The sequence below is a fragment of the Mixophyes fleayi genome, chromosome 5, assembly GCF_038048845.1.
Source record: "Mixophyes fleayi isolate aMixFle1 chromosome 5, aMixFle1.hap1, whole genome shotgun sequence".
NCBI lineage: Eukaryota > Metazoa > Chordata > Amphibia > Anura > Limnodynastidae > Mixophyes > Mixophyes fleayi.
In genome coordinates this window covers 116,716,973-116,744,352 of record NC_134406.1, presented here as the reverse complement: position 1 = coordinate 116,744,352, position 27,380 = coordinate 116,716,973, and the positions used below count along the sequence as shown (strand labels likewise).

The following is a 27,380-nucleotide window of genomic DNA, read 5'->3' as shown; positions in this document are numbered from 1 at the left end:
TGAAGGGCATGTCAAGGCACGAGGTGAGGTTTTATTGGCATGTGAGGGAGTATTGGAGTACATGAGGGATCTGAGAATATGTGGGTGCCTTTTGTTGCAAGAGGTGATCTGAGGGCATGTGGATCTATTTTGGACCATGTGTGAGCTCTGAGTGGCATGTAGCAGAATTTTGGAGCAAGTGAGGGGCATGTGGGGACATTTTGGAATAAATGATGTGGATGTGCCAAGGTTGTTTTTGGGATGCTTCTTCATTAAATATCAAGGGTAATGTGCAGCTGTTTTGAAGGTTGGTTGTATATATAATATACTGTGTTATCTTCAGGATCCAGACAAGAAACCAGCAAGTTGTGAATATCTGCAATAACATGTAGGAGAGAAGAACACAGTCTTACAGGGGAGGGGCATAGTCTGCATTTTCTCTTTGCACCATATCTCCACACTGTCAAACGTGACGGTATTACTGCTGCTGTTAAGGGGATAATGGAAGTATTCGGCGATGTACAATGTACTTTAAAAAGGCTTCTACATTGTACATCGCCGCACACTTGCATTTTCCCCTTAACAGTAGCAATAATGCGGTCGTGTTTAACAAAGACGTCATTAAGTGCTGCCGGCTTCTTTCTTCATCGGAATTGTTTGAAGTCACATTTCACAGCAGTCGTTATTGTAAGTACTTTGGGAAGGAGAGGATTGCCCGCAAGATGTCGGGGTAAGTGTTGTCGGGCTAGTCAGCATCGATATACAGTACCCAACCCTCTCAAAGTCCCCGACTTTTACATATTTTCTGAAATGCCATAGAACGCATATTGACCTTTCAATGTAATACCTTTTGTTCCTCTCACTTTACTGGTTATGCGCCTCATTTGGACGCACTTTGGACCCACAGTGTACTTATGTGTGTATGTTGAGTCACACACATTTCAAGATACATACAGCTCAAAAACAGCAGTCAGGTGTGAATCTGCCATATAAATGCATATAGTGCAAAGATGTTGCTTGACAGTGGCAGTGGTACATGTGAAAATTACATAACCCTATTCCTGCACGATATAATGTAAGTTAGTGTTATATACATGAAAGTATTGTATAGTGTCTTGACAGTTCTCCTCCAAATACTGCATTGCACCGGTTCACCACCACTCTGCTATTACAACCTCCCAACATTCCCACCTGCAGGACAAACATGTCCCTAGGCAAGACAGAGCCCTAAAATCAGTAATGTCCTGCTGAAATTGGGACAATTGGGAGATATGGTCTTGTGGGTTTGAGTCCAAACAGGACCCTATCTGTGTAGCATTTGTATGTTCTCCCCATGTTGCGTGGGTTTCCTCTAGGTGCTCCCGTTTCCTCCCACACTCCAAAGATATACTGGTAGGTTTATTGGCGTCTGACAAAATGAACACTATTGTAAATACGTGTGTCTGTGTAGTAGGGAATATAGATTAGATCAGAGACAGAGGTGAATGATTAAATATTCTCTGTAAAGCACTGCGGAATATGTAGGCACTGTATGTATAACTGTTACTAATCCAATATAACCGATATGCTAATGAATTAAGAACTGTCAGCAGGAGGTGTCAATAGCAAAAAAGCAAATCAGAACCCTCTAGAAAGTGATTGATGTTTTCATTATCATCATCATCATCATCACATATGTTTTCACCAGTACTCACAAAAGCTTTGCCCTTTATGCATTCATATACTTGGTAGTTAGTAAATGAACCTTTCAGTATTTTACATTATAGTCTGGCATATTTGTGTGTACAGGGGGGGTTATGGCAAAGTAATATGTGTGTTAGTGAGGACACTAGGGCATATGGCAATGTAATAGGAGTGAGGACGGGGGGCTTATGGCAATGTAATGGCGGTGAAGACAGGGGGGCTTATGGCAATGTAATGGGAGTGAGGACGGGGGGCTTATGGCAATGTAATGGGGGGTCATGACAGGGGGCTTATGGCAATGTAATGGGGGTGATGGCAGGGGGCTTATGGCAATGTAATGGCGGTGAGGACAGGGGGGCTTATGGCAATGTAATGGCGGTGAGGACAGGGGGGCTTATGGCAATGTAATGGCGGTGAGGACAGGGGGGCTTATGGCAATGTAATGGCGGTGAGGACAGGGGGGCTTATGTCAATGTAATGGGGGTGATGACAGGGGGCTTATGGCAATGTAATGGGGGTGATGACAGGGGGCTTATGGCAATGTAATGGAAGTGAGGACAGGGGGACTTATGGCAATGTAATGGGGGTGAGGACAGGGGAGGCTTATGGTAACATAATGTGGGCGTGAGATAGGTGGTAGCTAATGGGTGCTATTTTATTTGTGGGTGATGGTGGGTCAATTTAATGTAATAGTGGGGTCTATTACTTTAAGATGGGCTGGTTTTAGGGACTATTAATTGAATGTAGTTCTGAGTTTGGGGAGAATGAGGTCAATTTATTAAATGTGAATATGAATTTATTAATGGCAGTGATTGTTGTGTGGAATGGGTATATTAAATGTAAATGCTATTAATTTATTGCTGGGGTGGGGGGTCTCTACTGTAATTTGGGTGGGAGGTAGGCTAATAATTTAATGGTAGACAGTGGGTCGGAGCTAATTATTTATTGGTGGAAGCTATTAATTTATTTGTGGGGTGATGGTGGCGCTATTTAATTTAAAAGTGGGGCCTATTGATTTAAGATGAGATGATTGGACCTTTAATTTAATTCTGGTTTGGTGCTAATAATTGAATGTGGGCCTGAGTTTGGGGAAGAGGGATATTTATTAAATGTAAATATGAATTATTTAATGCCAGGGATGGTTATTGGAAATGATTCTATTTATTAAACTTAAATGCTATTTATTGCTGGGCCTATTTGGAGGTTGGGAAATAGGTTTACTTATTAAATGGGAATACTATGTAATGCCAGGGCTGGTTGAAGGAAAATAGATCTATTTATCAAATGCGAATACTATTATTTTAGAGTTAGGGCTGGAGGAGGCCTCATTATTGAAAGTGGGTGTTATTGATTTAACGCCGAGCTAGTTGGAGTTTTCTAAATTTCATGTACCTAGACACTAGCAGCCAGAGGTAGGCAAAGTGTCAAAAACAGGACACACATACAGGTCACGCCAGGGCCGGACTGGCCATCTGGCACTTCTGGCAAATGCCAGAAGGGCCGATGGTCAGATGGGCCGGTTACTAGCTGGCCGGCCCCATCGCTCAGCACACAGACTGTCATGCCAGAATTTGGCATGACAGTCTGTGTGCTGAGCGGTGGGGTCGGCACTACACTTACTTCCTGGTGTGGCCGCGCCTCCCCTCCTCCCCTCTATTCTATGAATGGCTCTGGAGATGTCACATGGGACGAGCACTATGTGTTAGGAGAGACTACACAGCGCGCCGCGGAGGGCACAAGGTAAGAGGGGGGGGCGGTTAGTTTGTGTGACAGGGGAGCTATTTGTGTGACAGGGGATCTATATGTGTGACAGGGGAGCTATATGTGTGACAGGGGATCTATATGTGTGACAGGGGAGCTATATGTGTGACAGGGGATCTATATGTGTGACAGGGGATCTATATGTATGACAGGGGAGCTATATGTGTGACAGGGGATCTATATGTGTGACAGGGGATCTATATAAGTGACAGGGGAGCTATATGTGTGACAGGGGAGCTATATGTGTGACAGGGGAGCTATATGTGTGACAGGGGATCTATATGTGTGAAAGGGGATCTATATGTGTGACAGGGGATCTATATAAGTGACAGGGAATCTATATGTGTTACAGGGGATCTATATGTGTGACAGGGAATCTATATAAGTGACAGGGTAGCTATTTGTGTGACAGGGGAGCTATTTGTGTGACAGTGGAGCTATTTGTGTGACAGGGGAGCTATTTGTGTGACAGAGGAGCTATTTGTGTTACAGGGTATGATTATAGTGGAACAAAAAATAACACAGAATTTACTGACAGGCGCCAATAAAAATGGGATCGACAAAGTTAAAAAATATATAAATCAAGCTCTGAATGACAATGAATACAAATAACCAAAAAAATAACCCCCAAAAAAAATATCCAAAGAATGACCTTTATGATTATAGTGTGTATGTGTGTAACAGTATAACTATAGTATGTGTGTGTGTGACAGGGTATGATTATAGTGTGTATGTGTGTAACAATATAACTATAGTATGTGTGTGTGGGCCGGCGTATGACCATAATGTGTGTGTGTGTAAGGGCCGTTGTATGACATTAATGTGTGTATGGGTAGCTCTTAATATAATATGGGAGGTAGGCTGTTAATCTAATAGGGAATTGCAGGTGGGGCCTAATTATTGCGTGCTATTCAATTTGTGGGGTGATGGTGGGGGCAATTTAATAGTGGGGCCTATCAATTTCAGATGGGGTGATTGCATTTTTAATTTAATGCTGGGGTGCTTTGGAGAGAGGGAAATAGTTTTATTTATTAAATGGGAATACTATTTAATGTCAGGGCTAGTTGGAGGGAAATAGATGTATTTATCAAATGTGAATACTAGTATTTTAATGTTGTGGCTGCAGTGAGGCCTAATTTTAAAACATGGATGCTATATTGATTTAACACCAGGGCTAAATTTCAACTGCTCATTTTTTTCTCCAAATAGGGCATCCAGCATTCCAGGATCCAGACAAGCAGCAACTGATCTAAAGACACCAGCAGCCACAAGTGGTGACCATGACAAGACAGGTAGGAGAGACCAGGACAGTCTGCCAACTGTTCTGAATTTGGTGGGTGACTGTCCCACTTAGTCAGGATTTGGTCTGACTACAAGAACAGTTGGGAGATATGTCCTGCTTCACACTGTACTGCTTGTTAAGACAGAACTGCGTGCACCTAACAGTAGTGCACACAGCATTGCCTTTGTATTTGTCAAAAATTTGTCTAATAGCCAAATTACATCATAGGAGCCCCCCTGACTTAAGTGCCCGGGCCCCCCGAGCCTTAATCCAGTTGGTCAGCAGGAGGATCTGTTGCAGAGCAAGCCGAGGAGCTCTAAGTCTCACGAGATTTATTAATCTCATGAGACTAAGAGCTTCCCTGCTCACTCTTCAGGAATGTCAGCAGCATCAGAAGCATAGATAAGTACAGTGGGCTGGGGGTGTCATAATGTATCTGGGGGGGTGGTGTAATGTGGATGGGGAGGGTCTGATAAATGTAATGTTTTATTATAATGTATGTATCAACGCACCATTTTGACCATGCCCCCAACATAATGTAGCTACGCCCTTGCGGCACACATTTTTTTTTCCTTCTAATCAACAGAGGTGGGCCTGCGTGCTTTAAATGCCAGGGCTGATTTTTAGTCCCAGTCCGGCCCTGGGTCACGCATACACTGGGTGTGCACACATTCAGGGACGGACATGGTGGGGCGCGCACACATTCAGGGACGGACAGGGTGGGGCGTGCACACATTCAGGGACGGACAGGGTGGGGCGAGCACACATTCAGGGAAAGACACGGCGGAGCACACACACATTCAGGGACAGACACGGCGGGTAGCGCACACATTCAGGGGCAGACACGGCGGGGCGCGCACACATTCAGGGACAGACACGGCAGGGCGCGCACACATTCAGGGACAGACACGGCGGGGCGCGCACACATTCAGGGACAGAAACAGTGGGGCGCGCACACATTCAGGGACAGAAACAGCGAGGCGCACACACATACTACATGAGGACACTTTCTTTTTTCACTATAAGTTTCCAATCTGCCCCATCATGCTAGCATAAACATGTATATCGGTACTTTTATTAGAACTATATAATATCATCACACCACACAGAAGCAATGAGTGCACAGACTGAACAAGAGAATTGCTTTCCATTATTGCAATCTGCCACTTCAGACAAACAAAATAAAAGTTGTTTTGTCTCCCCCAATAATTATTTTTATATTAGGAGCAAGGTGGTGTTCAATGAATGATTTCTTTTATTCTAAATAATGTAGCTGTCTAAACAATATCTTTTCTATCTTTTTCATAATCCACTTATCAAGCTTTTCTGCTATACTAACTGAAAAATGAAAATGCAATAGAAATAATAAGCCTCTTAAGTTGAACATGAACACTGTTCTCTCAGGAAATAACAGCATTTTCAGTCAGTTAGGAACAACCTGTTTCTTACCCATAAAATTGAAATCATTTTGTTTTGGACATCATTTTGGTGCCATAGTTATGTAAAATATATTTTTTGCAGGAAAATATGTATTTTATTCTTAAATGACTTTCTCATAATTCTTCCCTTAGCTAATTTAAGTTAATTTGTCAAATTAAATATATGTCTATTTATTCTGTAACATCTAACAATTACGTGGATACAAAATATATGCTCTTGGAGGTTTGATCTGTGTTTCGGGCAGTATTCTATATATTGTGACCATGTGAGGGGAATAGGTACCATCTCCTGGAGTAGATGGCGACAAACAGCAGCAATAAGTTACTTGAATGCAGGGTTTTCGGTTTAACTGGCCTCAACCAGTTTTATTAGCATAATTAAAGTAAACAAAACATAAATAAAAACCTTGCCTGTCTGGCACTCACTACACATTTCACATAGACCCTCTCACAAGGGTGAAGGACCTTATGTCCCACACACGAATCAAACATGTATTATTGCACACCACAGAAGAGTCTCTCCAGAGCCAACTAACCTCCTACCCAGGTATGAGAGAGATTGAGGGAGAGTTACAGCCCTTTACAGCCATCACTAAGGTGCAGCTCCTAATTAGTCTGCTGTGAGCCTGCAAACCAGAAGACCCGGACTGGGCCTTCTGTATGGAGCCAACCCTGCTCTCTACATACAAAACACCAGGGACGTTTAACAGCTTTTCCTGAAGCCGAACGCACTCTTTTGGATGCTGCTTCGTATATAGAGCAATCTCCCTGGGTTTAAAAAAATGCAAGTCAGACAGCCTGGGACATGAATACCTGCCATTCAAACCAGTGATTCTCTCTCTCTCTCTCTCTCTCTTTATATATATACAAGTTAACCCGTGCATGATACTCATGCATTCTAGTCAAATCAAGCTACTTAAGGTCTTAAAAAGGTTCTTGTCATGCATTTGGACCTAGCCCAGGCCTCCTCAGAGGAAGAGCGTTAGTTCCCGATGCAAGCGGCCTTTTTAATGTGTGTTCATGAGGTAAAATTACCTCGCGAAAATGAGTTTGACCCCTCAACTCGTAAATTTAGCCTTTACTACCCCTCCCACGGGGGGAAGGGGGGATGATGGAAGTTAACTGACTTGACTATTCTAATTTTTTTGTCAAATAATGTCAGTATCCCAAATTTCAGGTCAATTGGATGAGCCCTTTCTGAGAAAATAATTTTTTCCACACACACACTAACGCACGCCTCTACACATGTGTGTTCATGAGGTAAAATTACCTCACGGAAATGAGTTTGAGCCCTACCAAATTTCAGCCCTTTTTGAATTTTTTTTCCCACACACACTAAGAATTTAGTAGGTCAGTGTATAACTCTGCCCAGCAGGTGGCGCTGCAACTTGGTTTTTTTTTTTCACACACAGACGCCACTAAGCATTTATATATTAGATATATATATATATATATATATTTATTTTATTTTATTTTTTTCCTAGAATGTATCTTTTTTTTCTCTTTCATAAATATGTGTATTTATTTTTTCTGTTTGACTAACTTCATTTTTTAAAGTTTGGAGTTGTATAGCGTGTATTGTCATGCCACACCATAGGCTTGAATGACATTGTGATAATGTTAGAGAAGATAATCTCTAGGAGCATTGTAGAGAGATGTTCTTGTACTTTTTTGACACAGGTCAAAACTTTGCTGCAGTGAACCTTTGCTTATTGTTGAGACTGGGCACATTATTGCGCACTGTGCACAAAGATCCCTATGAATGCAGGAAGAAAAGAAATAGAACCCAGAATGTGGGACATACAGTCATGGCCAAAAGTTTTGAGAATGACACAAATATTATTTTTCACAAAGTCTGCTGCCTCAGTTTTTATGATGGCAATTTGCATATACTATAGAATGTCATGAAGAGTGATCAGATGAATTGAAATTAATTTCAAAGTCCCTCTTTGCCATGACAATGAACTTTATCCCAAAAACAACATATCCACTGCATTTCAGCCCTGCCACAAAAGGACCAGCTGACATCAGGTCAGTGATTCTCTTGTAAACACAGGTGAGTGTGTTGACGAGGACAAGGCTGGAGATCACTCTGTCATGCTGATTAAGCTACAATAACAGACTGGATGATTTAAAAGGAGTGTGGTGCTTGAAATCATTGTTCTTCCTCTGTTAACCATGGTTACCTGCAAGGAAACATGTGCAGTCATCATTGCTTTTCACAAAAAGAGCTTCACAGGCAAGGATATTGCTGCTAGTAAGATTGCACCTAAATCAACCATTTATTGGATCATTAAGAACTTCAAGGAGAGAAGTTCAATAGTTGTGAAGAAGGCTTCAAGGCACCCAAAAAGGTCCAGCAAGCGCCAGGAATGTCTCCTAAAGTTGATTCAGCTGTGGGATTGGGGCACCACCAATGCAGAGCTTGCTCAGGAATGGCAGCAGGCAGGTGTGAGTGCATCTGCACGCACAGTAAGGCAAAAACTTTTGGAGGATGGCCTGGTGTCAAGAAGGACAGCAAAGAAGCCACTTCTCTCCAGGAAAAACATCAGGGACAGACTGATATCCTGCAAACGGTACAGGGATTGGACTGCTGAGGACTGGGGTAAAGTAAATTTCTCTGATGAATCCCCTTTCAGATTGTTTGGGGCATCTGGAAAAATGCTTGTCCAGAGAAGGAAAGGTGAGCGCTACCATCAGTCCTGTGTCATGCCACCAGTAAAACATCCTGAGAACATTCATGTGTGGGGTTGCTTCTCTCCCAAGGAAGTGGGCTCGCTGCCAATTTTGCCTAAGAACACAGCCATGAATAAAGAATGGTACCAAAACATTCTCCAAGAACAACTTCTCACAACCATCCAAGAACAGTTTGGTGATGAACAATGCCTTTTCCAGCATAAAATGTAGTGTATAAAAAAAGTTATTGAATTCTGTTGATTAAAGTCATTTAGTCATTACATTTCAGTTCAATTTAAGGCAGTTACCTCCAGGTTTCCTTAGTATTGTTTTATTGTAGGAAACATGCAGACTTTACATGATAAAAACAGTTTGGTGACCAGTTTCAACTTGGTGCTATTTTGAAATTGGATTTATGCAGTGGCCATATGTATTCTTCAGTTAAGAGAAAATAGAGTTTAAATACAAGCTAATTATGTATAAATAAAATTTACCATGTAAACAGTTTTGTCTTATGTACTTACTTTTAGACCTTGTGCACTTGTGGTTCCTACAGCTCTTGATGCAGTTAAATCTCCTGATCCTTCCATATCCTAATAGAATAAAACAGTCAAATATACCAGCCAGCTATGTTTATTACATATAATATATCAAAATTTATAGTTACATGATTTTATGGGAAGTATTAACTTATTAAATAATGCATTTTGTAATGTTTATATTTTCATTTTAACATAAGAAGTCTGACTTTGTGCTTTGATGGCATTTTGAAATAGCAACCTGCATCGCCAACCACTCTTTCTCTGTATCCATGTCTGGTTCACCCCCCCCCCCCTCCGCCCTCCCTGTAGGAGTCCCTCAAGCCTCTGTTCTCGGCCCTCTACTCTTTTCACTTTATACTGCCTCCCTAGGTGCTCTCATCACTTCATTTGGTCTTCAGCATCACTTATACGCTGATGATATTCAACTTTACATCTCTTCTCCTGACCTTTCTTCCCACCTCCTCTCTCATGTATCTGACTGCCCCTCTGCCTCTTGGATGTCCTCACGCATTCTCAAAATTAACATTGCAAAAACCGAACTCATTGTTTTCCCTCCACATCCCATCTGGATCTCTTCATCACTGTTAACAATTCCACCATCTCTTCTGTCCCCCAACTCTGCTGCCTGGGTATCACACTTGACTCCTCCCTCTCTTTTGCCCCCCACATTCAATCCTTTGCCCAATCCTCTCACTTCCAACTACGCAACATCGCCCGCATCCGGCCCTTTCTATCTCAGGATGTAACCAAAACAATTATCCTTGCTCTCATCATTTCCCGGCTTGACTACTGTAATCTTCTCCTCACCTGTCTCCCCCACTCTCACCTCGTTCTATATTCAATGCAGCTGTGAGGCATATCTTCCTTTCTAGCCACTCCTCTTCTGCCTCCCCTCTCTGCCTTGCCTTACAAAGACTCCCCTTCCCATACAGAATCCTTTTTAAACTTATTACCCTTACCTACAAGGCTCTTTCTCACACTACTGCCCCTTATATCTCCAATCTCTTTTCCATTCACACTCCCAACCTTTCCCTGCGATCAGCCAATGACCATTGCCTCTCCTCCACTCTGATCACCTCATCCCACTCCAGAAATCAAGACTTCTCCCAAGCTGCCCCCCTGCACTGGAATGACCTCCCACGCTCCATTAATTTGTCCCCTAACTTGTGCTCCCTCAAACTGGGACTCAAAACTCACCTCTTCCTCAAAGCCTACCAGACTTCCACTTAACCCTCTCTCCTTGCTCGCTCTCATCTCCTCGCCCCTCTCTCCATATTTGCTCTCATGCACTTGTTCTCCTCTTCTGACTCCATTTTTGCCAGCTGTCTTGTTTGTCCTCCCTTTAGGATGTAAGCTCTTATGAGCAGGGCCCTCCTCCCTCCTATCTCTCTCCCTACTCTTCTGCTACAACTTCACTATAATTGTTTTGCCTGGAGCCTCTGAAGTCATGGTATTACTTGTTTAATGTTCTGTACTGTTTTCTCTGTATGTTCTATTGATTGTATTGTGCACTGCGCTGCGGAAACCTTGTAGCGCCTTGTAAATAAATGATAATAATAATACATCACCAAGTACAGATACACAAATTCAAGATTTAGCATCTTTATATCTGGGAATGTTCATATAATTAAAGGCATGTTAAAGGAGAAGTTTCAACTTTTTAAAAGCAGGTATATGATAAGTCACTTCAAAATACCATAATTGCATTCCATTTTTTTAAATAAGATAAACAAATCTGCATTTATCTTTAGAAGTAGCAAGTTCTTTTCATCACTAAGTGTCAATGCTGAAATGGCTACCTATGAAGAAGTATTTTTTTTTACCAAGGAATAAGATAAATTACACACATTAAATAATATTTGTTGATGATATGCTGGCTATCTGTAATTGTAGCATACTAATTCTTCAACAATAAGTATTTTTTTAGGAAATTGACATGTTCTGTCAGTGATAGTGACATTTTCAGTAAAGAAATGGTGGATAAATTAATGAGAAGTATTCAATTACTAGTTGAGATAGGCAGGAACAGCAAGGCCATGATGCTTTTGTTTGGCAAATTGCCTTTTGGCATGTGGTGTCAGCTCTTATACTATTTTCCAAACAAGAAATAAAATTACAACTCACCTCAAATCCAAACCCATATCCAGGTCCTGGAGGTCCTGGAGGTCCTCGAGGACCTCTGTTTCCTGGAATTCCTTGTGCTCCTTGTATCCCATCTGCTCCAGGGGATCCTTGTGATCCAACATCACCCTATAAAGTTGCTTACATTAAAAATCTTTTTTTTTAACTGTGATTATACTGTGTTTCATCATTTCATTTTTGTTACCATGCACAAAATTGTATTTTTCCATCATCATCATCATCAGATTTATATAGTGCCACTATTTTCACAGCACTGTACAGAGAACTCACTCACATCAGTCCCTGCCCCACTGGAGCTTACAATCTAAATTCCCTCACACACACAGATAGACACTAGGGTCAATTTGATAGCAGCCAATTAGCCTACTAGTATGTTTTTGAATTGTGGGAGGAAACTGGAGTGCCTGGAGGAAAGCCACGCAAACACTGGAAAAACATACAAACTCCACACAGATAAGGCCATGGTTATGAATCAAACTCATAACCCCAGCGCTGTGAGGCAGAGGTTCTGACCACTAAGCCACAGTGCTGCCCCATACAACAATTTAATAGAATTGTGGAATTCTGAGCACTGGTAAGATGGGAGTTCTCCTATTTCTGCATTGTGTAATCATTGTGAATTTGCTGAAAAATATTGTGCAGACTACTAGAAATTTGATAAATATCAATAGGGGATATTGGCATATAAACAATAAATTTTTTGTGGCAGACAATACACATGGAAGAGAAGGGTCAGACAATATAGATAAGGTAAATCTAAAAAGACACAATGGGATAGGTTGATTATATATGTTTGTTGAGTGTTAATTGAAGTTGGGGGTTTGAGGGACTCTTCACTATACCACTCTGAAAAGGCCAAGCACTTATAGGGGTAAATGTATCAAGCTGAGAGTTTTCAGGTGGGTTGGAAAAACCAATCAGATTCTAACTATCTTTTATTCAGTACATTCAGAAAATGATAGCTAGAATCTGATTGGTTGCTGTAGGCAACATCTCCACTTTTCAAACCCGACGAAAAACTCTGAGCTTGATACATTTACCCCCAAGTCTTTTATTTCAACACAATGTCAAAACTACCTATATATACTAAGCTGTTTGCCTAGTATTACCTTGGGGCCGACAGGTCCTGTTGTCCCTTGATCGCCCTGTAAGTAATAGTCAACAAATGCATTACATATTTTTAAAGTACTTTATTTATCCATTTTATACAATACAAATCATTACATATGACGTACAAAACAAGTAAATATATTTATTTTACATTGTATTATTATAATAACTGCTTTTTGAAAAATGTAAACTGATCTTTCTATATAATCTTTCTTAATTAGGGCCTACCTTGGCAGGTCATGTGACATACTATCCTGTACTTTCATTTTGGATTTTCTATGAATGTTGGGCACTTTCTCAAGAACATTTAAGGCATGTGCATGCAAGCTATTTACCAAATGTTCCTGATATTCAGGATCAGTTTTGTCACTGGGCAATTTTTTAATGTAGCTAAATATAGACTTATTGTTCATTATTACCTTTCTTCCTTTGATTGCATATGACATTGAGCCTGGTAGTTTGCTGCAAATGTGGCCAGCTTTAGAATTTATCAAATGAGGGATTACAATTCATTTTAATGAAAAACTTGGAAAAAAAGCAAGAATAAAGTAAATCATATTTTTCATGTTTTGTGTGACACAATCGTAGACAGTAATAGCTAGATAAGATTCTAGCCCGAAGATCTTTCAGATAGAAGGGAATTCTGCAATGTCGCGGTACCGTATTAACAAGAAAAATGCGTAGCCGCAATGTTCAGGCTCGATTGAATATACTACATAAAATGCTAATAATCCTTTGTTTTTAGAAAAGTCTCCATCCATATTCTATATTCAAAGCATAATAGTATAACTAAGTTATAATGGCTAACACTTACTTTTGTTCCTTTCAGACCAGGAAAGCCAATAACCCCCTCCATTCCAGGTTTTCCAGGCAATCCCTAATGAAATAGAAGAAAGTGCAACACATAGTAATCATTTTTTTCATACACATGCATAGAAATATGATCAAAAAAGTTGATTGCACCTTCCAAGTGTCCCTATATGATAAATTGCTAAAAAAAATAAAAATATCAGTACACAACCTGTAAAACTGATGGGACTTTGCACAAGTATAGGTATAGGTGACAACAAAATATAGTATAGTATAGGTGTCAACATTTCCAAATTTCAGAAGGCTTCCATTACATTACTTTGCTCTTTATTCAATGTAAATTCACTTGCCCAACTAGTTATATGATGAAACAGAGCTTTTGCACAACTATACAACTTCAGTAGAACTTGTGTACAGATGGTTCTCCTCCACTGGAAGGAACAGAACAGTTCAGTCACTCACAAAGTATAGTAATAGAGCACAGGTAGTGTATTTAATAGTTGTAACACTATGAAATATCTTACAGCATAAATATGTCTTTATATCTTTATCTGTAACATAAACAACTATTCAATACTTCACCAACTATCATATCTATTATCTTATTACAATGTATATTTATATTACTGAGTGTTTTTTCTAATTTATTTACAATCTTTGCATAAAAACTGTTATTGCCAATCTATCATGTTTTGCATTATATATGTAGTCACAAAGATCTAAGAAAAAACAATATAAAATTAATAGCCCCTAATACTGGAAGAAGTCATAACTCAGGATATCACCAGATAGTTGTATTTTGTTTAGCAACATCAATGCTATCACTAATTATGCATACAATACAATATATATTAACATTGTTGTTCAACATAAGTAAAATTGTTACATACAGCAATTTTACATAGTACTATGAATAGTAGTGCAAGTTATTAAACTTGACATCATTACTGGACAGAAAAATCACAATTAAATATATTAGTAGAAGCATGTTTTGTGTTCAAAAGGCAGATTTAAGCATGCACTTTGAGAAGGCATGGTTCCCGCTGAATTTGAGTTAGTGATATTTCTTCTATATTTTGCAACTAACAAGCATTGATTGCAAATACTTAACCAAAGAAACACTTCCAAAATATTCTCCAGACTACAATGTGCAGCCAGTTGCCTACTAAGATCAGGGAGTAAATGTATCAAGGTCCGTTTTTTTCCTCAATTTAAAACCGCTGCAAATTTTAGTCTACAATTCGCCATATGTATTAAGCTGCGATTTTTACTCTGATCCTCAAAATCCTTGGTCATCGCTGACGATTTGCTGCGATTTCAAACACTCCCGTGTTTAGCAAACTCTTTTGTGTTTATGTTAAAAATCCCATAGACAACACGCTGCTTCCTAGCTGCGTGATTAGTAAACACATCACTATTACACTGCCCTGCCTATTGAGCCGAAGGTCTGACGGCTGTCAAAAGTGTAAACATAGATAAATGTTCAAAAAAAATAATAATCATGTGTTGCTGAACAGCCTGGGGTTGGTATGTAATTATGGCAGGGGGACCTCTGCCACATGTCCCTCTGCTATAATGCCAACCACCCCAGCTGGTTTGCCTAGTGCTGATTATGTGAAAATCGGGGGGAACCCACGCAAATCTTTTCACAATTTTCACGTAACCAGCAGTAGTCTGGCAGTGCTTGGGTTAATAGTGCTTGGACGGGGGGACCCCACGCTTTTTTTTGATCATTTATTTATTTTTACACTTTTGACAGCCGCAGGACCTCCGGCTCTATAGACAGGGCAGTGTAACAGAGATGTGTTTACTAATCATGCAGCTAGGAAGCAGCGTGTAGTATCTAGCGATTTTTAAAGCAAACTCAGGAGAGTTTGTTTAATCGCAGCTTCATACATTTGAGACTTGTATAGCTAGAGTGGCAAATAGTTGGTACTTTGATCTCTATCGATTTTGTAAATGGCGATTTTGACATAAACACATCTCTGGCGATTTTATATAAAATCTCACTTTAATACATCTGTGAGATGAAACACCCACGAAATTAGCGGGATATTCAAAATTAGAGCTTGATACATTTACCCCCAAGAATTTTATGGTTCAGAAAAAGGAAACAACAGTATGCTTTAATCTTGGCGTCACAAAATGTCTAAAGAAACTCATTAGACAAATCACCGTACTGCTGTAGGCATCCGCAGCTGCCATTAGCAGACACAAAATATTATTATTTATTAACATTTACTGTATTTATATAGCACCAGCATACTGTGCAGTGCTTTACAATTGGGAATAATTACACCAATTAAAACAAGACTGGATATTAACAGATAGACAATAGGGTAAGATGTTCTGCTTGCAAGCTTACACTCTATTGGAAAATAGGAACTTAACACATGAGGACATTTTTACTAGTCTAGCCAGATTGGGGGGCAATATGACCCAAACACACCATAATGTTAGTTTGGGGGTAAGAGATTTGTTGAAGTACAGAAGGCACATAAATGACAAATTAAGTATGAAACTGTGTAAAGGGGTAGTAATCGAGTAAAATAGCCCAGGGGGGGTTAAGAGGGTACTTCAGGAATTTGAGAAAGTTGCCTGAAGGGTTGCGTTTTCAGGGAACACTTGAAGGTTTGGAGGCCAAAAGAAAGTCTTCTTGTACAAGAGAGAAAATTTTACACAGTGTGTGCAGCCTGAATAAATACTGTAACCAGGAATGGAATGTGGAAATTAATATTGATGAGAGACGCAGATTTTGGGCAGAGCAGATCAGTTGAGTTGGGACATATTTTGAGAAAAGTGAAGCAATTTTTTGTGCAATTTTGTTAATGGCCTTGTATGTTAGAAGTGTGTATATATATATTGTAACAAAGGTAGGCATTTAGCTGGCAATATGCAGAGAAAGCATACAAGCAGAGCAAAACGTTTGTGCAGCAATGCACCTAGTTTAAAGATAAACAAGTTGAAGACATATGTGTGACAAGTAATAGTTTAAAGTTTGGTTTATCCTTCATGTCTTAAAAGTGTTTTTCCCACAGCAAACTGACAGGGTGTGCCTGAAGTCAGAGCAAACAGAGCAGCTGATGGGAGTTCCCTCTTAAAGGAAAGGTGGATGTGTCACCTGCTCATCAAGCTAGGACTGTGGGAGGAGTGTCAGGTATAAAAACCTCTTTGTTTCATTATTCAGGCCGACCAATGCTGGAAAAGCTGGCTGGTCTTTAGAGAGCTGGAGGTAAATGTATCAAGCTGAGAGTTTTCCGGTGAATTTGAAAAACCAATCAGATTCTAGCTATCATTTATTTGCCGCCAGAAAACTCTCAGCTTGATACATTTACTCCCTAGTCTTTGTCTAGCTAGTGTTTAGGATCACAAGAAAGTGTGTGGACTCTGTATGGTGTCAAATACCTTTGCAAGTCTGACATTAAATACTAAGTAAAAAAGCAAAAAATTGTTTGAGTGTGTTTGACCAGAAGTGTGCTCTTGCCACTACCAATGTAGGGAAAGACAGATTATAGCAACAGTAAGAGTATATTTTATAGTTGGTATTATAGTTAATATAGTTAATATATAATATAATTTAAATTGTCTATGCTGGAGATAATGAGTGCATAAAATAAAGTTTTTGTTGTGCCTTGTGTGAGATATGTGTATATTCTAGAAAAGTTACATTTATAAAACAGGATTTGGATACAGACAGGATATGGGGAACAAACAATAGTTCTGAGTCAGCAATGAAATAGTGGCAGTGAGTTTTGGGGATATTGTTGTGTTATCAACAGAGATAGCAATATTATTTAGTTTGCTACTGTTAGCTTATGGGAATATTAGTAGCTCAGTTTGTGAAAGATTGGGTTTGTGGTGGTGAGAGAACGTCCAAGATAAAATGGCAGAACGACATTCATTAAAACGGACCAACATAGATGGCGAATGATCCATATAGGATAGATACATTTCCGGTGACATTGAAATCCAAATGAGCTTATTAGTTTTCCAAGAGAAGTGGTATAGCTATAGAAGAGTTGAGGGCCTAGCACTGAGTCTTGTGATACTTCAAGTGATAGAGGAAGCAGAGAGGATATGGATCCAAATAAACAAACACTTGGGGGTAAATGTATTAATCTCCGGATTCAAGTCGCCGAACTCGCGGGAGTTAAAGAATCCGGAGATTAATACATTTACCCCCTGGAGTTTCTATGTTCTCCCCGTGTTTGCATGGGCTACCTCCGGGTGCTCCGGTTTCCTCCCACAATCCAAAAACATACTGATAGGTTAATTGGCTGCTATCAAAAATTGACCCTAGTCTGTCTGTGTGTGTTAGGGAATTTAGACTGTAAGCTCCAATAGGGCAATGACTGATGTAAGTGAGTTCTCTGTACAGCGTTGCAGAATTAGTGCCGTTATATAAATAAATAATGATGTTGATGATGAAAGAGAAGTTTGATAAGTAGGATGAGAATATCTAGGAAATATAGTGTTTGTATGACAATTGAGTGGTCAACAGTAACAAATATATCCTTGTATTAGTGGCAGCCAGCTGAGGCTATGTGCACTGGTGCTTAGATCACTTATATTATTCCCCTTTGAACTTGCATCCATATTAATTCTCCAAATACTATAGTATTCTGAAATATATCATGTGCATTTTTCCTTTTATCAGTTCCTAAGAAGACCCATACTCTGACCTTATCCTAAGTTTAAAATAAAAAAGTAAATATATATTATATGCCTTTATTATTGTGGAGCATATCAAAGATATCTTTCAAAAACCAATATGTTACATAAATATTTTTAGACCTATCAGAAGCTGCAATGGTTTAAGAAGTTCTAATGCTGGCCAAACACATTGCCATATCGGTCCTATAATAATCCAATCAAATTGGATCATTATTGGACATGCTGGCAGAAGCAGGTTTCATTCAGGTTCTCCTGGCCTGTTTGTGCGATCTTCTTTCAACCACAACAGGCCAGCGCAATGCTGGAAAAGATCCAGCCTCTCAGCCGGTGCCAGGATGACATGCTCTGATCCAATTTGGTCACATGTGTGATGAATGTATTGTACTGTGTGTGGTCCCTATAAGATCTCACTTTGAATATCTTCTTCATCTTAGTCAGGAAGATCTACTTAATACAAGGATTACACATGCAATTAAATGCTCTATAAAAGTGATAAAGCTGGGGAAATACTGCCTTTTGACAACAGTTACAGCAACACATTACCATTCCGGAACCACTAATGTCCTCATCCCATATCTGGAAAATCAAATGTCATATAATTGTTCAATAAATTAAAACATATATATATATATATATATATATAGACACATATATATATATATATATATATATATATATATATAGACATATATATATATATATATATATATATATATATATATATATATATATATATATACACACATATAAATATATATACATATATACAGGGCTGCCAAGAGGAATTCAGGGCCCCGGCACAACAAATTCATGGGGCCCCCCTTATAGGCGAGCATGCAAAAATATATTTTTTTGTGGGTGTGGTCGGGCATTTGGGGGCGTGGCAAATGCGCCATTGGGGCGTAGCTAACATCAAAATCATTAGGCTCTAATTCGTCGGAGCGTCACATATGTCCAAGCACTCCTGACTTTCAGGACATCTAGCACCACAGTGTAGTATACAAAGAATGCAGTGTGTACACAAAGAGTTCAGTCTTGGCCTGCACCTTACATTGGGCACAACACTCACCAAAAATTGCCATTGTCCCTACTAGAATCACAACCTTTCACACACTCTGCTGCTCTATCCTACCTGTTCTTCTCACTTTCTCCACCTGTGGCTGCTGGCTTCTTTAGTTGCGGCTTGTCTGGATACTGGAATGTTGAAGGACCTATTTGGAAAAAAAATGGCTACAATTAGAAAATTACAGCCAGCCCCGGCGTTAAATCAATAGCACCCACGATTAATAATTAGGCCTTCCTCCAGCCCCAACATTAAAATAATAGTATTCACATTTAATAAATTAACCTATTCCCTTCCTGCAAACAGCAATACCTATTTCCCGCAACCATCACTGCCATTAAATAATTCATAGTTACATTTAATAAATGGACCTCATTTTCCCCAAACTCACCCCCATATTCAATAGCCCCCAAACCACCCTATCTTAAATTAATAGTCCCCACTATTAAATTGCCTCACCATCACCCTACAAACAAAATAGCGCCCATTAATTAGCCGCCACCTACCTCACATACACTACATTGCAACAAGCCCCCTGTGCCATCACACACACAATACTGTGCCCCTTCATCACAACTACACTGTGCCCCCTTATGTTCACACTGCGCCCTCCATGCTGCTTTTACCTTCTTTTTTACTTTGTGCCTCTCTCCCCTTTTTTTTCCTCTATGCCTCTCTCCCCCATTATCTTTCCTCTGTGCCTCTCTCCCCCATTATCTTTCCTCTGTGCTTCTTTCCCCAATTATCTTTCCTCTGTGCCTCTCTCCCCCATTATCTTTCCTCTGTGCCTCTCTCCCCCATTTTCTTTCCTCTGTGCCTCTCTCCCCCATTATCTTTCCTCTGTGCCTCTCTCCCCCATTTTCTTTCCTCTGTGCCTCTCTCCCCCATTATCTTTCCTCTGTGCCTCTCTCCCCCATTATCTTTCCTCTGTGCCTCTCTCCCCCATTTTCTTTCCTCTGTGCCTCTCTCCCCCATTATCTTTCCTCTGTGCCTCTCTCCCCCATTATCTTTCCTCTGTGCTTCTCTCCCCAATTATCTTTCCTCTGTGCCTCTCTCCTCCATTTTCTTTCCTCTGTGCCTCTCTCCTCCATTTTCTTTCCTCTGTGCCTCTCTCCCCAATTATCTTTCCTCTGTGCCTCTCTCCTCCATTTTCTTTCCTCTGTGCCTCTCTCCTCCATTTTCTTTCCTCTGTGCATCTCTCCCCCTTATTTATAGCACTGTCCCTTTCTGTTTTCCCCCTTGCCTCTCCGTTTCTTTGCTTACCTTATGTCAGCCTCTTTCTTTTCTTTTCTCTTCTGTCTTCTGTCTTCTCTTCTCTCTTCTTTCTTCTTGCTTGGTCCTCCTGGCTGCGGTGCTTCTCACTGAATGACGGGTGTGACTTGATGACGTCACGCCCGGCAGTCAGTGTGAATGAAGCAGAGAGGAGGAGCGCAGCTGTCACGTGAGTATGAATTTTTAATTTTTTTTATTACAGCTCCCCCCACCAACGAACGAGGCGGACCCGGCGGATCCTCCGCACCACCCCAAACCCCCCCCCCCCCCCGCGTGGAAGGGGAAAAACAAAACAAAAAAAACGCAGGGAATGAAAGAGAAAAAATAATACATTTTTTTTTTTTAAATTAACAGTGAGGGCCCGGCCCACCCCCCTCTCGGCGGCCCTGCATATATATACTTATATACACATATATATATATATATATATATATATATATATATATACATATTCATTCACATATATATATATACACATGTATATATATATATACATATATACACACATATATATATATATATATGTATATATATATATATATATATATATATATATACACATATATATACATATACATATATATACATATACACACATATATATATATATATATATTCATATATATATATATATATATATATATATATATGTATATATGTATTCATATACATATATATATATATATATATATATATATATATATTCATATACATATATATATATATTCATATACATATATATATTCATATACACACTTGATCATCAGAAGCCAAAAGTAAAATATATTTAAGCCGTTAATGATATATTTCACAAATATGGAGCCCCATCAATCTATTTCTAAAAGCTGATACAGATCCGAGTCGTCTACATATCCCAGATTTCCAAGGACATTCATAATTTTTGACTGAAATCTTTGTTTTAAAGATGGTTATTTTACTAGGATATGCTTCTTAATTAACAGGATTAAATTAAATATCAAATTATTAAAATTTTGCTGCACTATGCATATATTAAAAGCAAGTTATGGGATTTATGGACTTAAAAACATAATGTTGCATGGGTCTCCTGGTTTTCTGCTTAAAAAATGGAAACTCTAGGTACTTCTTGAAATTTATTTAATACTTCAGATATTTGTTTAAAGTAACATTATGAAAGAACTCTGTAGAATATATAAGTAGTTATATTACTCACAGGAGGTCCAGGCATTCCAGGTTCTCCATCTTTCCCATTCTTCCCTGGTGGGCCATCAATTCCCAAGTCTGAACCGGGATTTCCTGGCATTCCTGGTGGCCCTGGTGGCCCAACTGGCCCTGGAAGTCCGGGTAAGCACTTTTTAAGAGAAAATTAGTTATTAGGAAACTTCTTTTGGAAGATGGTGCATATGGTTTTTCCTATGCTCAAGTAAGTAAAATAGTAGGTATATTATATTTATACATAAGCTTTCAATCTAAAACCTTTTGTTTCCTCAAAATTAAATGCGGCATTACTCAGTTTATAATTGTGTCAGCAGCGTAATATAATCTGCAGGACTGTTTCTGGTCCAATATATAGTCTGGATGAACCTGGAATTGATGACACTAACCCTTCACATTCTGTGCAACCTGTCCTTCCAACAGCCATAGAAGGTGTGGTTGTGTGTATGTAACAAAATGAAACATCCTTTAAGTGTTTCAGATCTACCAAGCAACTATTACACAGTAAAGAGGAAGTTAAGGATGACTGAAGTAATAAACATAATCCAAAAGTACTATCCCACGTTTGAGAGTGAATTGCCTCACCAAATATTGGAGTCACAAAGGCATATCTAGCTTTAAGCAATTTAACACCACATATGAGTCTACCGTATTCATTCTATCTTGACAAAGCCATAGGAAAAATCTGCTTTGCTGGACGAATTATGCAACATAATTATTTGCAGTTTGTGCTAGCACTGCAATTTATCATTGTTTTATTGTTACTATGCAAATGTAAGAGTACTAATACTTTTAGTTGCTTTTAGTCTATGTGTAGATTTCTTCTTAGTGAACTACAGGCTTTACTTCAGATAATTATTTGCTATGGTGTTCTAGAGACTGATGAACCTCACCTAGTCATTGTGGCTACAAAAACTCATACTTTCTATCTCTGACTTTAGTGAAGCAAATTTTAGACATCCTAAAAGTATTGTCATTTTTTGTGTTTGCATTTTTAATTGTAATTTGCAGCCTCTACTATGTACTAATACCTAGACATCAAAACTGCAGACTAATTCACCTAATTAAACAGTTCTGCAGGAAAAAGGATAAGGTTATGAATGGTTGCCTCTCAGATAAAAAAAATTGGTTGTAGTTAGTATTTTTCTCTTTGAAAAAAAACCACTGCAGTAGATGAAATTTCTCTGGAATATGTTGAGTGTATTCACCCTTTAAGTTGGAGTGTGTACTTGAACGTATATTGTTTTCATTTGTTTGTTTGTGAACACATTTGAACAACAGAAAACTTGTTTTCTATTTTGTGCCTCACAGGTTTAAATAGAATTGCTTTCTATTCTGATTTTCCAGTGAAACATTCTGATGAACATACATTATTGTTATACTACTTCTCTTTAAGACCATATGTATGTAAACAATATAATTCTTGAGGCCAACAATGATAGAATCCATTAATAAGTGTTCCCTGGTTAATTATGTATCATGTGTAGAGATGAGAAATTCTCTTTTGCTATTTGAGCCTGAAAGCAGCTATATAGAAAGTTTCTGGCCCCCTCCATTGGATCTGGTGTTGGTACAGGGAAAGGCTAAAGGAATATAGGTTGCTGCCATATTAGCTACTGCTGCAGATGCTACCGGCATCAGCACCTCTTTTGCTGTTGCTGTGAATGATTAGTCATAACATTACAAAAATCCAATGCTAATAGATGGTTCCTAGACTGTGTTCTCTTTGTCAGACAAGTCATCTGCAAAGATTAACTAGAATCTGTGTATGTGCCAGAAAGGGACCAGATTGTATCCTGACAACACCCGTAGTTTGGTCATTGCTAAACTCCCCGTCTTCTCTAGAGAGCATGAAGCTCCAGTAAATTGATCTGCTGTAACCACTCTTTGCAACAGCCATGTTAGTAGCAGCTCAGTGTCTGAAGATGATAATGCTACTTGATGACAGTGTGCCCCGTGCCGATTTGGATGACTTGTCAAGTCCTTCCATGTGACTTTTACAGTGTACAGTATGTGGCTGTGGTCACCTGCATGAGCAAAAGTGTAACCTGAGAATAACTCAGCAAGGTATTCAACATTAGGATCTTTGCTTGTTGTTACAGTGGAGCGTAGGTTTGATCAGTGTTGAACTTGTGTGTTTGTGGCCTTTCCTGGAGAGGCTAAAGTTTATAAAGATAAACTGTAGATATGAGTAGTTAAAGTGTGATATACTGAACATGGTATGGAGTTGGTTTTGTATATTAAGGGAGGGTGGGCCTGGGTGGGAATAAGGATGTGAATAGTGCAAGGGGTTAGAATATGTCTTAGGAGGTGTGGAGTATGTGTAGAGGGAGTGAGGATGATCAATGGTGTAAACTACTGTGATGGCAATGGGTATGTGTGTGTATAAGGGACCAAATGAAAGTGAGATAAATCATTGGAAATTGGATGGGGGAATATTCGTATTAACAGTGAGCTGATAAAATTAGAATGACAAAAATGTAAAGAGGATGGATATCAGGATATATAAAACAATATGAGATATCAATGAATGTATAAAACAATATAAGATGTGTTAATATAGCAGATTGTGGCAATTATTATTTCAGCAATCTAACACATCAAAAAAATTAAAACATAAAAATAAACCTAAATCTGTATTTAAATCATGCTCAAACAAGCCTGCTTGTTTTTATGTGAATGATATTATTTCTTACATTTTGCCCAGATCCTCTGATATCCCCACTTGCTGAGCCTTCAGTATCATCTCCTCGCTGAAGAAATATAAGAAGGATTTAATGAGAAAAAAATTACCAATTGCTGTAACAAAATATCAGTATAGTATCTATCTATTGTCGAAGTCAGCAAATTGGATAAAGTCATTTCAATTAAAATCGAGCAAACTTGGTTGTCTTTGTCTGAAAAGATGCGTATGGCATGCTACGGCGTGGAAGGGCGTACGCAGCCGCAACACGTGGCAACAACAGTATTTACGCTTTTACATACATTCGCACCAACACACACACATTTGTAAAATAGTACACATTAATGGTAGTTGCAACACATAGTTATTTATGTCGAAATATAGTAGTGTTTATGTGTAATATTATAAGTTATATGCATATCAGTAAAACATATGGTACAGGTTGAAGGAATCATCATGGATGATATGCAAGACCAACGGATTTCGGTTCCCCAACAAAGGGTGGAGACGCGTCATATACGGGTAAGAACACAATGTGTTCAAAACCTGAATTTTACTCTGTGTTGTGAAACCGAATGTCCGTTTTGCATAATCTGAAGGTGCGCTAACTAGAATCTAGAGACAAAAGAGAAAACTATTTCTTTTTCTGTCATATTGCGTTTTGATATATTGTATTGCATAGCGTATGTGTACTTCCTGCTTAGCGTATGTGAACTTCCGGTAGATTTGCCACGTGGTTAAACAATCGTTTTGATAGTTATTATATGTGCATAGTATAATTAGTTGTGAAAGCCTCTGAGACATTATTACTATTGTTGGGAACTTTTGATTTTCTGCGCAGAAAAGGTGTATAGTGTGTGATTTTGTAACGTAGATACACTGTTTATTGTTGAGGCGCTCAGTTGCTGTCTGACGAGGCAGGTTGCCCAACTGAAGGACGGTATACGGGGCAGATATACCGGGAGCGAAAACAAAGGAAGTTTTCGTGCGTGCTCCCAAGAGTAATCGCAACGTTTATTCATGGTTAGTATTTGTAAGCGTTGCGATCGGACCGCACGGCAAGGAAAGCCGTGATTGTAATTTGGGAAGGCAGCGGGGAGGAATTACATTGGAAAGGCTGGTTGATTGTATCGACTTTGTGCTACCAGTTGTAATAAACTCAACAGATTTTTTGTGGTTTAGCCAGGGTATCGAGGAGCTGATAGCCCTTGGGTCCCACAGTGATATTTTCTGTGTTAGGGGTCCTCGTTTGGTACGAGAGGAAGCGAGTGGACGCGGCTTGAGCAAATACGTCCACGGCCAGTAAGAGATCTCTAGCGGTAGAGTGTTTGTAGCAAAGGGTTGGAAGTGTTTTTAGAAGTGTGGTCTGCATAGACTGGTACTGTTCAACATGGGTGCTAAGTATATACGCTAGAGATGGCCAGTGTACTACCTAAGGAAGGGCCTATTGGTTCAGCATGGTTTCTTATGTGCAAGAAATATGGTGCTTACGCAACTGCGTATTGTGACACGTGGGTCGAGATGACCAAGGAGTGTGTTAGGCCATTCCCAACAATAGGGAGTTTTAATGCAGAGGTACTAAATAACGTAAAAGATAAAGTGTGGTTGATTAAGTCAACAAAAGTGAGAAATAAACATAATGACTGTTATGACTGCCTTTGTTTTGTATTTGGCAGCAGTACCTATAATCCATCAGAGGTGTTGCTGTCCTGCTCCTGAACTCTGCAATATGCCTGAAGGAGTTAATCTCCTTGTCTGATGCTAATTAGAACTGCACCTGTTGCACTGCTTTAAGTACCTGCCTCTAGCTGTGCTCTGAGCAGTTCATCCGTTTGTTCCTGGCTGCTGCTAACCTGCTCCTGTGCTATTTGGTGTATACCTGATGGACTGAACTTCTGTGTATGACCCCTGCCTGTATCTTGGACCTTACCTGTTTGCCTGAGACCCCGAATCATTTGCCTGTACCTTGGACCACGCTGTTTTGCCTGTTGCCCTGACCTTTTTGACAGACTTCTGGACCTCGCTAATTTGCTTGATCTCTGCCTGGCGATTTTGATTTGTTTGTCTGATCACTGCTTGATCCCTGGACTCTGCTTTCCTGGACAGCCTTGTGCCTTCTGGGCTGAAGTAAACTTATTATACTTGTTCCTGCCATTTTACTATATAGTCTCTTTTGGAACCTGTTAACCGTGGATTTGAGTTATCTTTGTTAATATATTTACCTGAATAAAGACACTTTGCTTTACACTTCCGTTGCTCTTCATGAATGCACTGGGATTCATAACAATGACTGTTTAAAATTGTGGCAAATGGAAGGCAACACGTGGCAGAGCAGCGAGTCCACAGCGGAAGTAGCCGTTGAGAATCGTGGCGCGGTGAGTAATATGTGGCGGGGGGAGTAAGTACAGCCGTTATTAAAAAGGGAAAAAAGGAAATTGCTAAGTTATATCCTGTTTTAAATCAGTTTAAAGCAAGTGTTTCTGAAGAAGAGGATGAACCCACGGTAATTTCAGCCATTGCCCATGCTGTTAATACGTTAGAGGTTCAGCGTAAGTATGGAAAGGGGGCAATGGCTGAGATAGGTGAGAGTAGTGTGACCACTAGGAGAGACAATATTCAAAGTACTGAAGTAGCTAACCCTGAAGGTAGTGAACCAGTGGGTACGTATCCAGTCCGCACAATATCGGTTCCCAATGGGAAGGCGGATAGGGATGGTGTAGTTCCTTTAAGAAATGTAACAATGCATTGTCCTTGGACTAGATCAGAATTACGTTCCATTATGACTGAATTCCCAGATCCTATAAAAGAGTTGTCAAAGTGTCAGAATTTTGTTAAAGACTTAGGAAATGCACACGAACCAACCAATAAGGATTGGCGTGTAGTGTTGAGGGCATGTCTTCCTCCCAATACTAACGTACAAAAATTTATTAAAGATTGTTCGTTGGAGGAAGATGATACCTTGACAGATGAGGTGAATCAAAAGAATATAGAACAAATTATCCAACATTTAGCCATCTATTTTCCAGTAGTAGCGAATTGGTGTAAAATTTTCACCATCAAACAGAAAGAT

At 39.5% G+C, this 27,380-nt stretch overlaps 1 protein-coding gene across 3 annotated transcripts in view; it reads right to left on the bottom strand.

Moving 5' to 3' along the window:
• COL15A1 (collagen type XV alpha 1 chain) overlaps positions 1 to 27,380 on the bottom strand; it is a 481,077-nt gene that overhangs the window by 135,346 nt on the left and 318,351 nt on the right. For all 3 annotated transcript variants that reach the window (XM_075212747.1, XM_075212748.1, XM_075212746.1), the window contains 6 exons: positions 24,324 to 24,380; positions 21,626 to 21,763; positions 13,429 to 13,491; positions 12,614 to 12,649; positions 11,487 to 11,612; positions 9,345 to 9,413 (listed from right to left, as the gene is read on the bottom strand). In XM_075212747.1, coding sequence (XP_075068848.1) covers positions 9,345 to 9,413; positions 11,487 to 11,612; positions 12,614 to 12,649; positions 13,429 to 13,491; positions 21,626 to 21,763; positions 24,324 to 24,380 — 489 coding nt within the window. The remainder of the gene's footprint in view (positions 1 to 9,344; positions 9,414 to 11,486; positions 11,613 to 12,613; positions 12,650 to 13,428; positions 13,492 to 21,625; positions 21,764 to 24,323; positions 24,381 to 27,380) is intronic.